The 9,933-nt window shown below is 61.9% G+C and overlaps 1 protein-coding gene and 1 pseudogene across 1 annotated transcript; one reads left to right on the forward strand and one right to left on the reverse strand.

Annotated features, from left to right (window-relative positions):
• The window catches only part of LOC112412161 (histone H3.3-like), a 6,259-nt pseudogene extending 2,065 nt beyond the window's left edge, over positions 1 to 4,194 (reverse strand).
• Positions 4,195 to 4,826: 632 nt separating this feature from the next.
• MMP11 (matrix metallopeptidase 11) lies at positions 4,827 to 9,821 on the forward strand. Its single transcript, XM_024763682.1, has 8 exons — positions 4,827 to 4,985; positions 5,075 to 5,304; positions 6,208 to 6,351; positions 6,432 to 6,565; positions 6,708 to 6,949; positions 7,067 to 7,283; positions 7,972 to 8,229; positions 9,085 to 9,821. Exons 1-8 carry the CDS (start codon positions 4,827 to 4,829, stop codon positions 9,216 to 9,218), a joined length of 1,518 nt encoding a protein of 505 aa, XP_024619450.1. The 3' UTR covers positions 9,219 to 9,821.
• The last annotated feature ends 112 nt before the right edge of the window (positions 9,822 to 9,933 follow it).

Raw genomic sequence — 9,933 nt, forward strand, 5'->3', positions numbered from 1 at the left:
AGCGCCGGGCACGCGGGCTGGGCCCGGTGGCCGAGCTGGACCCACGGGGATGCCCGGGGTGGCCCGGCGCGGCCCGTTACCCGAAAAGCTGTCTGGGTCCCTGGGGGCGTGATAGATAGTGAGCTTCCCGTCCCTGGAGGTGTGCAAGTGGAGCCTGCGCCGGGATCGCTCAGGCTGGTGAGCGGGACTCCGCACCCCCCTCCCAGCTCTGGGACCTGCTCCTCGGCGGCCCGGCCGAGATACTGGGGTGTGTGTTGGGGGAGGTACAGCGGGAGTGGCTACAGGGCCCCCTATTCACTGCAGGGACAAAGCCCAGCAGGTCTCAGGCTGGCGTCAGCCTCCAGATGTGTGGCCTCCGTGAGCACACCTCCAGGCTGGAGGGTTAAGGAAGCGCTGGGGAGGGCAGCCGGTGCCGGGGAAATGGGGTCTGAGCCTGGAGGAGGCGCCACCGCCTGGCACCTGAGAGTGGTGATATTGGGGAGCGTGGAGCCAGGAGGCAGCATGAGTGTGAGAGCTAGTGTGTGTTATATGAGTTGGGTGAGAAAGAAGGGGCCGAGAGCAGGGAGTCGAGACCCTCAGAGAGCAGGGCGTAGGGTCAGACAGGGAAGGGAGAGGAAGGTGTGATCTGGAGAGGAAGGAGGTCCCGGCATGTGTGACAGCCTGTGTGTGCCTGGGAAAACTGCACCCTCCGCTCCGGCTGGCGCTTGGGGGGACCAGTCCCAGGGGCGGCCAGGTGGGCCTGGGGTCACAGCCTGGGCAACTGCAGGCCCAGAGCCCGCTGGGTACCCAGCCCACTCAGACGCCCAGCTGAGCATCCAGCCAGCCCAGGCAGGGATGGGAGCATTAGGGAGGTGGCAGGTCGAGTCCAGTGAGGAGGGAGGTCTGGCCAGTCTGGACCCCTCTGTCCAGCCACGCCAGCTCTGCCCTCCCCTGCCCTGGCTATAGGAGCAGGAGAGGACAGAAGGGGTGGTGGGCACCTCAGTCCAGGGACCCTGCCTCTTTCCCAGCCCCTCCTGGTCCCCTAGACCTTGGGGCAGAGTCAGAAATCACCCTGGGTAGCTGTTGAATCCATGGGGTTCGGGTATAGGAGAGACCTGGGTTTGAACCACGTGACCCTAGGTGAGCCCTCTGGAGCCTCAGCACCCCCGACCCCAGTCTTGTCTGGGTGGGTGGGAGGCAAGAGTGCCTGCTGCTGGGCTGCAGATTATATGAGGTGAGGCCAGGAGAGGGCTCAGCCAGGCACACTGGAGACGTCACCTGCAGCTGCTACTTTGCTGCTCGTGCGGTGTCAGTCGGGTCTGGGTCTGAGCTGGGCCGTTGTCTGTCACGCTGCAGATATGCAGGGAGCATTTGGGGTCGCCTCCGATGTGTTTATACCCGGACTGCTGTTGGCAGGGCCAGAAAAGCTCTGTAAATATTTATCCATCCCAGTTCACAGCCTTCAGGGTTGATGAAAGCCCCGCCGCCCAGTGGGGTGGATGCTGCCTTCCCTTCTGGAGCCAGCGGGGGAGGTGGAGGGAGATGGACCTGCCTCCCCACTAGCGGTGTGACTTGGGCAGGTTGCTTGATCTCTCTGAGCCTCAGAGGGGCGTAGAATGGCGTGGTGATGCTCCCTGCCTTCCTCACAGTCTAACCAAATGCCCTCCCCTCAGGGTCACCTCCTGCCCACAGTAGAGAGAGTAGCTATGAGTAACTGTCCCGCTGGACCAACAGCAAACAGACCCAGCACTTTCCAGTCTGGGGTCCTCCCTCACTTCCCCTCTGCTAGGTACTTCCCATTTTCCTAATTGGAGGTTGACCCAGGGGCTGACCCCAAGCCTCTAGCTCAGCCAGGAGACTGAGTTCCCCAAGAAATTCCTCGAGTATGTTTGAGGCTGTGGTTTGGTGCCCGCCAGAGAAGGGTGGGGTGAAGGAGCTGGGCACCCTCCCCAGGGCAGGCTGAGGGAGGCAGCTGGCCGAGGAGGAGGCAGACCTTCTCCAAAGAGGCGCATTTCTCAGGAATGTGGATTTTGGAGACAGGCCAGAGCTGGGGGGATGGGGGGCTATGGGTGGGGAGGCATGAACCCCAGGTCTAAGCCCAGCTCTTGGCTGACTTGCTGTGTGACCCTGAGCCAAGACCTTGACCTCTCTGGGCTCTGTTTCTTCCCCTGGGAAATGGGGTGATACCTGCTCCCCAATCCCCCAGGGCTGTAGATGAGGCCAGGCGTGGTCTATGCCCACCCCCCACCTCACTGCCTCCCAGCTGCCCTGGGGGGACTGGCACACCCATCTGAGGAATCAGGTTGCTGCGTGCCAGGCCTTGCAGCTAGGGAGGGCCCCTGGCCCCAGGCCGGAAAGGACTGGGGAAGAGAGTGCGGGAGGTCGGCAGGGCAGGGAGCATGTGTCCTATCCCAGCAATGGGAAACTGAGGCCAAGAGCCCTCAAATGGTGGGCTCCAAGAAAAAGAACCCACTGCCCAGGGGCCTTGATCCTAGTGCCTCCTGCTCATTCGCTCTCCAGTACCAATGAACGTGATGTGGGCGGGGAGCAAGAGGCCCCTGGCTCGTGGGTGGACCCAGCACGAGTCACTTTTCCTCTCTGGGCCTGAGAGCTCCCTTCTAGCTGCAACTCCTTTGTTACGATTTAAAGTCTGGAAACTTCAGGGGAGCTGTAGGGAATTGGGTGGAGCAGATTCCCAGGTGTGGGAGGGGAGGGCCCACGGGGCAAGAAGCCAGACCAGGAAGAGGCTCTTCTCTGCGCCAGATGCTGCAGCGGGCATTACAGATGGAGGTCATTTAGCCCTTTGCCATGGTACCATTCCCATCTGACAGATAGGACAGTCGAGGCTAAGAGAGGACAGTGACTTGCCCAGGGTCACTCCAACCAGGGTCTCCACAGCACAGAACTGGGCCTTCTGAATCTCAGCCCGTGGCTCTTTCTGCTGCACTGACAGTCCCATGATCCAGGGGTCCTCATGGGGGATCCATGAGGACTTGGTGCCTCGTGGGAGCAGGAAAGGAAGGCACACCCACCCTCCCTCTGTGGCTGGCTGCTCAGGCGTCGCTGGTGGGGCAGAGGAGAGGAGCAATTTCTGCTCGCGGGCATAAACAGAGCTTTCAGGCTGGGCTCTGGGCTGTTTGGGGCTCCCAGGAACGACGCAGCCCTGGCGTTCCTGGGGAGGGTCCTCAGACCCTGGCCAGGGTTGGGGGTAAGGAATCTATTTATCCTGGAGGTCTATGGGCTAGACCTTCCTGGGGAGAGGAAGGTGCAGGCCGTCATGGCTCGTCACATAAGTCTGGGGTCCACATCCTTGATGTGAGACCTGGCATGCGTATCCTCCCCAACTTATGCCGGGGATGGGGGTGGGGGAGGTTCAGTGAACCTGCCTCCAGAGTGCCTGGGAAGTGGCAGGTACTTAATCATTTCCCCTTCCTTCTCTTCTGTCACCAAGGTGAGGCCAGCATGGGTCCCTCCTCCAGGGGTAGGGTGACCCCAGCCTGAAGAGCAGAGCAGAGTAGCAAGTAGCGGGTGGGCTGTGAGTGCAGACAGCCCGCCACCTGCCAGCTGTGCCCCCCACAAGTTGTTTAACTTCTCTGGGCTCCGGGTCCTCACCTGAGAAATGGGGATGATGACTGCAGAGATGGTGGGAGGTCCCATCAGGGCCTGAGAGCGTGTCCGTGGAGCAGTTGGCAGCGTCCTAGCCTAGATACGGGTGAGCTGCAACAGCCATCAGTACTTAGTACTGGCACACTCAGTATGGCTGGGCTCTGCCAGATGATCAGCCGTTCAAGAAGCAACTCTGAAATGGGGAAAACTGGCCCAGGGCCTCACACCCCAGAAGCTCCAGGTGTCTAGAGGACCCCTTCATCATGGGGAGTCCTTGGGGGTTGAGTGGCTCCAGGGTGTTGAGTTCTTGGTGGCTCTGGAATCGGGAGCTGGGGGGGTTAGGACGCTCATCAGAGCTCTGGGGCACCCAGGGCCTGGGAGAGCCGCCAGAGTCTGAGGCCAAGGGTGGGGCCCGGGTGGCCCAGCTCCCGCCCCAAATATGGCTGTGGGGAGGCCACAGCGGCCCTGACCAGACAGGCCCAGACTAGACAGGCGCTGAGTCTCTCAGCAGACGGCACTGCTCTGTGCCTCTCCCCCAGCTTTACTATGTCCCAAGCCGGGCCTTTGCCCCCTGCCTGGGATGCTAGAGTCCTCACCTGGCCCGGCCATGCCCTTGCTGGGTGACCCCGCTGGGTCTCTCTACCTCTCTGAGCTTCTGTTTTTTCCATGCATGAGAACTGCGACCTCCATCCTGGGAGTCTCGGAGGGTGGGAGCTCCAGGTCAGAATCACTGTTTGTGGTCCATGGGCTCTGGCACGGTGGGGCTGGGTGTCTGGTAACTGTCTGCCCCACATACCCCCGTGGAGGGGGCAAACAGAGCACATCTAGCCCCGCCGTGTACCCAGCCCTGGCAGGGCGTGAGCAAGACTGCCCCCAGCAATCAGACCTCAGTTCCCGGTGCCCTTCGCACTTTGTGTGCACTGCCTGGTTCATCCTCAGATCCACGCTCTGGGGAAGTATCGTCCCCATTTGTCAGGTGAGCAGATTGAGGCAGGACTGCAGCCGCTCCACGCTGGGGAGTGGCTGCAGTGGCTGTCCTGGGCAGGAGCCAGCTCACGTAACTGGAGAGGGCAGAGTGGGGGCCGGGGGCACCCAGGAAGAAAGGGAGGTGGAAAGGTATCTGCTGGGGGGGTGGAGGGGGAGCTTCCCTGGCCTTTCCTTGGAAGCTTTGTGGGGTCCCTTCCTGGGTGTGTGAAGAGTACAGTCAGGGCTGCACCCCGACCCAGTCCTCACCAGCCCAAATGGCGGGAGTAGGTGCCCGGCAGCCCAGGCCCTCCACAAGGGGGCAGGAGGCGGTAGGAGGCCTTGGAATCAGCATCTGGACGCCAGTCAGCCTGTGCCAAAGGACCCTGCTGCGTGACGGCCTCAGCTTGGCCATCGACACGGCCGGCTGGGGTCAAGTGAGGGTGCACTGACCATCCACACCTCTGACCATGGGCCACCAGGACCCAAGGCTTGAGCAGGTCCCTGCATCCTCTCTCCCGCACAGGATGCCCACCGCCGCCACCCAGTGAGAAGGGGTCCACAGCCCTGGCGTGAAGCTCCTCCCAGCACCCCGGCATCTGCCCCAACTGCCCAGGAGGCCCCTCAGCCTGCCGCCGGCCCCAGACCTCCCCGCTGCGGCGTGCCTGACCCGCTGGACGGGCCGAGCGCCCACAACCGACAAAAGCGGTTCGTGCTGTCGGGCGGGCGCTGGGAAAAGACGGACCTCACCTACAGGTAGGGCCAGGGGCTGCGAGCAGGCTCTCGCCCTCCACCTACCGCCCTCACCCTGCTTCTTGAGACACACTTGTGCCAGATCCCCAAGGTAACAGGCGGGTGTATCCACTGGCCCCCGAGCCCCCTGGGTCAACACCCCAAACCCACACTTAGATGCCCACACAGATGGTACCCCCTGTACCCATGCCCTCCCTCAGCAGAGGAGTCTCAGCACATGCTTGGTCACACCGTAGACATGTGGGGACACAGCCTTCAGTCAGCCAGGCAGCCTCTGTGGGGATGCACTAAGGGCCAGGTCCTGGGATTCTGTGGTGAAAGAGGCAGACACGGCCCCTCCTCTCAGCGAGCTAGGTGTTATCCACACCGGGTTCATATCTATCGCTGCAACTTGGGATCCGAGCAGGTAGGGAGCAGCAGTGGCAGGACAGGTAATAGCTCAGGTGACCTGAGGCCCCTCAGGGTGATGCAGCGGGGCTCATCCTGGGAGAGAAGGTGTGAATACTGGTGTGGTGCCCCGAGGCATTGGAGCCGAGACTGCTGGGGGCTCTGGAAATATCCTGGGTGGGGAGCTGGGAACCAGGAGGGGGCAGGTCTAGGGCCCAAGGTCTCTCCACAGTGAGTGGTATAGTCAGGTCTAGAAGGTGGGCCTCGGGGCTCCTGGTCCTGTGTTCTTTCCACCCAATGCAGATACTCATGGGCACCTGAGGACGCAAACCCACACAAAGATGTGCCCATGTGGCAGAGGGACTGGTGTGCCACACCTGAGGCCCAGGGCACACCTGGCCTGTGTCGTGCATGCCTGCTCCCCCACTGAGCAGCATCCAGGGGCAACTCCTGGCCCAACAGCCATCAGGGGCTGACGCTGCCCCATGAGCCAGGTCCAGGCCCCTGCTCCTCCCCCAGGATCCTCCGGTTCCCATGGCAGCTGGTGCGGGAACAGGTGCGGCAGACGGTGGCAGAGGCCCTACAGGTATGGAGTGATGTGACACCACTCACCTTTACCGAGGTGCACGAGGGCCATGCTGACATCATGATCGACTTCACCAGGTGAGCCAGTGGCCGGGGACCCCTCTAGGAATGAGCCCCACCCATCAGCAGCCACTGACTCTGCCCCCACCCCCCTGCAGGTACTGGCATGGAGACAACCTGCCATTTGATGGACCTGGGGGCATCCTGGCCCACGCCTTCTTCCCCAAGACCCACCGAGAAGGGGATGTCCACTTCGACTATGACGAGACCTGGACAATCGGGGACAACCAGGGTATGGGCTGGGGACCCACTTTCCAGATGGGGCTACTGAACATCATAGAGAATGGGGACTTGCCGAGGTCCCTGAGCTGGGCCCGCAGCTCAGTGTCTTGCTGCAGGAGCTCGGGGATTGCTGGGCTATCTCCCTTTTCCAGGCACAGACCTCCTGCAGGTGGCAGCCCACGAATTTGGCCATGTGCTTGGGCTGCAGCACACGACAGCTGCTAAGGCCCTCATGTCCCCTTTCTACACCTTCCGATACCCGCTGAGCCTCAGCCCGGATGACCGCAGGGGCATCCAGCACCTCTACGGCCGGCCTCGACTAGCCCCTACCTCTAGGCCCCCAGACCTGGGCCCCGGGGCCGGGGTGGACACCAACGAGATTGCACCACTGGAGGTGAGGCCCAGGAGGGTGGGGAGGGAGGAGGTGAGGCCCTGCTTCCAGCCCCGACCCCCACTGCTGGCCTCTGTGGCTCCAGTGCAGGCTCTTTTTGACCCTTCTCTCCTACCCCAGCCAGATGCCCCACCAGATGCCTGCCAGGTCTCCTTTGATGCGGTCGCCACCATCCGCGGCGAACTCTTCTTCTTCAAGGCAGGCTTTGTATGGCGGCTGCGTGGGGGCCAGCTGCAGCCCGGCTACCCTGCGCTGGCCTCGCGCCACTGGCAGGGGCTGCCCACCTCCGTGGATGCAGCCTTCGAGGATGCCCAGGGCCACATCTGGTTCTTCCAAGGTGAGTGGGGGCTGGAGGTCACACTTCAGGAATATCATGGTCAAGGGTAGGGACAGACGGCAGACATGATGAACAGATGGAGTGTGCCTCGAACTCTTGGGGCCAAGGAAGAGTATGGCTCACTCCTCTGGGCACAGCTGGGAGGCTTCCTAGAGGAAGCGGCTCTCGAGGTTGGAGTAGAATTGAAGGTATCACACCCCATGGAGCATGTGTGATTATTACCCCTGGTCTAGAGATGAGGCTCCGGGGCTCAGAGGTGGTGAAGTGACCTGCATGAGGACACAGCTTGGAAAAGGCAGAGAGGGATGTGATCTGGGTCTGGCAGAGACGAGAGCCTGGAGCATTGCGGGCAGCTATGCTGCCCAGCTAGGGCCTGCTGCGGCAGGGCTGGGCCCAGGGATGGGCAGCAGGTGCCTGTCCGGGGCAGCCAAGTGCAGGGAAGGAGCAGGAGCCCAGGCGGCCTCTCTGCTGCTTAGAGTAAACTTCCCCACGTGTACCTCCCAGTGCCTGCATTGCCCAATGTCCTACTTGGGGGTGGGGGGTGCCAAGCAGGCATTGCTGGCCTTCATGTTTTATGGACAAGGAAACTGAGGCTGGGAAAGTCCGTGGCCATGGTGGTGGCTGGGCGGGTCCACAGTGGCTGGATGTGGCAGTTGGGCAGCTTGTTGCAGCCTCCACTCTCTAACAGGAGCTCAATACTGGGTATACGATGGTGAGAAGCCAGTCCTGGGCCCCGCACCCCTCTCTGAGCTGGGCCTACTGGGGTCCCTGGTCCACGCCGCCCTGGTCTGGGGCCCCGAGAAGAACAAGATCTACTTCTTCCGAGGCGGAGACTACTGGCGCTTCCACCCCAGCACCCGCCGTGTGGACAGCCCTGTGCCCCGCCGGGCCACCGACTGGCGAGGGGTGCCCTCTGAGATCGACGCTGCCTTCCAGGATGCTGACGGTGCGCTGGGGGTGGGGTGGCTGGGGGAAGCGGGGTGGTGGCTGCATCTCTCACCGGTGGTGGCTGGGCATTAGCTCTCATTGCGGGTCCTCTGCCTGGCGAACTCCTTCTGCACCCCCTCCTCGTGCCAGGGCAGTGCTAGACCCCTGTGCTGCAGATGAGGAGAGGTGCAAGGACTTGCCGAGGTCCCTCGGTCGTGCCTGGTGAAGTAATAACTGCTGCTTGCTGAGGGCCAATGAGGCTCTGGGCACAGTGCTGAGCTCTGTACACGTCTCATGCGATTTCCCAATGCAGCATCTGTTATGAACCCAGTTTCCAGAAAAGCAAACAGAGATTCAGGTGGTGAGGTACCTAACCGGGGCCACCAAGGTGGACAGAACCAGGACCTCCACGCAGGCAGTCCCTGCTTCTAGCCAAGAGCCCCCTGCCTCCTGTGATCTTGAAGCACTAGATCTGGGACTCACAGTCCAGCGCTCTCTCCCGTGTCCCCCCTTTGCTTCTGTGCTCCCCCACATCGGGACCTGCTGGGAGAGCTGTCCTGTAGTGGCCTCGGGCTCCTAGGCTCCAGGTTGCCAGTGTCCCCCATCTGACTCAAGGCACAGGAGAGGTGGTGAGAGGGGTGGGATTTGCTTTTCTGAGGGGCAGGAGTTGGGCCTCCGAGGCTCTGGCCTCTGTCAGGCTGGGTGGTAGCTCAGATCAGACCCTGTGGCAGGCAGAAGGGCTTGCCCAAAGGGAGGTTTTGGAAGGGACACCCTGGGGTCTACAGGTTTCAAGGAACTCAGCAGTGGTCAAGGTCTGCCCACTGGGACTTGCCCCTGTGTCCACCCGCCCTGCCTGACCCTCCTGTCTCCTCAGGCTATGCCTACTTCCTGCGTGGCCGCCTCTACTGGAAGTTTGACCCTGTGAAGGTGAAGGCCCTGGAGGGCTTCCCCCGCCTCGTGGGCCCCGACTTCTTTGGGTGTACCGAGCCTGCCAATACTTTCCGCTAACCACGGCTTGGATGTCCTCAGGGCCCCTAACCCCTGCCAGGACACTGACATCGGCTGGAGACCATGGCCACCTTTGTGGCTGTGGGCCCTGGGCGCGGCATGGAGCCGTGCCTACTTGGGGGTTGGAGGGGAGGCGGGCACTGCCATCAGGACTGCAGGAAGGGCCGCGCGGGTCGTGGCCACTGCCAGTGACTGCCTCAGACTGGGCAGGGAGGCTCCGGCATTAAGGGTGAGGGTGGCCTCAGGCCAGCTCCACCCAACCTGTGCTGGTCACAGTCAAACCCAGCTGCCTTGGGTCTCTGTCCCCATCCTTCAGAGTAGCACCTCAGCGGGGCTGGGGGAGTTGGAGCCCTCACTGTCCTGGCTGTGGGGTAACACAGGGTGCTGGCATGTGAGTCCCAGGGCACTGTGCCTTCTGTCTTTTCCTGAGAAGTCAGCTCTGGTAGGTGCTTGGAACTGGCTGCCTTCCAGTTGGTGGTTCTGGAGACCTGTTCCCCAGGATCCAGGGCACAAGGGCCAGGCAGCTGGGGAGGGGGGTGCTTCCTGCCAGAGACCCTGGGACCTGGAGGCCCCAACATACCTCAATCCTATCACGGGTCGGATCCTCTCCAGCCCTCACCCCACACCAAGCCCTCCAAAGCCATGTAAATGTGTACAGTGTGTATAAAGGCTTTTCTTTTCTTTCTTTTTTTTTTTTTTTTTTTTTTTTTTTTTT

Source organism: Neophocaena asiaeorientalis, unplaced genomic scaffold, assembly GCF_003031525.2.
Source record: "Neophocaena asiaeorientalis asiaeorientalis breed wild unplaced genomic scaffold, Neophocaena_asiaeorientalis_V1.1 scaffold110, whole genome shotgun sequence".
Lineage (NCBI taxonomy): Eukaryota > Metazoa > Chordata > Mammalia > Artiodactyla > Phocoenidae > Neophocaena > Neophocaena asiaeorientalis.

Coding starts and splice junctions, on each gene's coding strand:
- MMP11 (XM_024763682.1), top strand. CDS start 4,827: ATGGCGGGAGTAGGTGCCCGGCAGCCCAGGCCCTCCACAAGGGGGCAG. Junction 4,986..5,074: donor ACACGGCCGGCTGGGGTCAA/GTGAGGGTGCAC, acceptor TCTCCCGCACAG/GATGCCCACCGCCGCCACCC. Junction 7,284..7,971: donor CCACATCTGGTTCTTCCAAG/GTGAGTGGGGGC, acceptor ACTCTCTAACAG/GAGCTCAATACTGGGTATAC.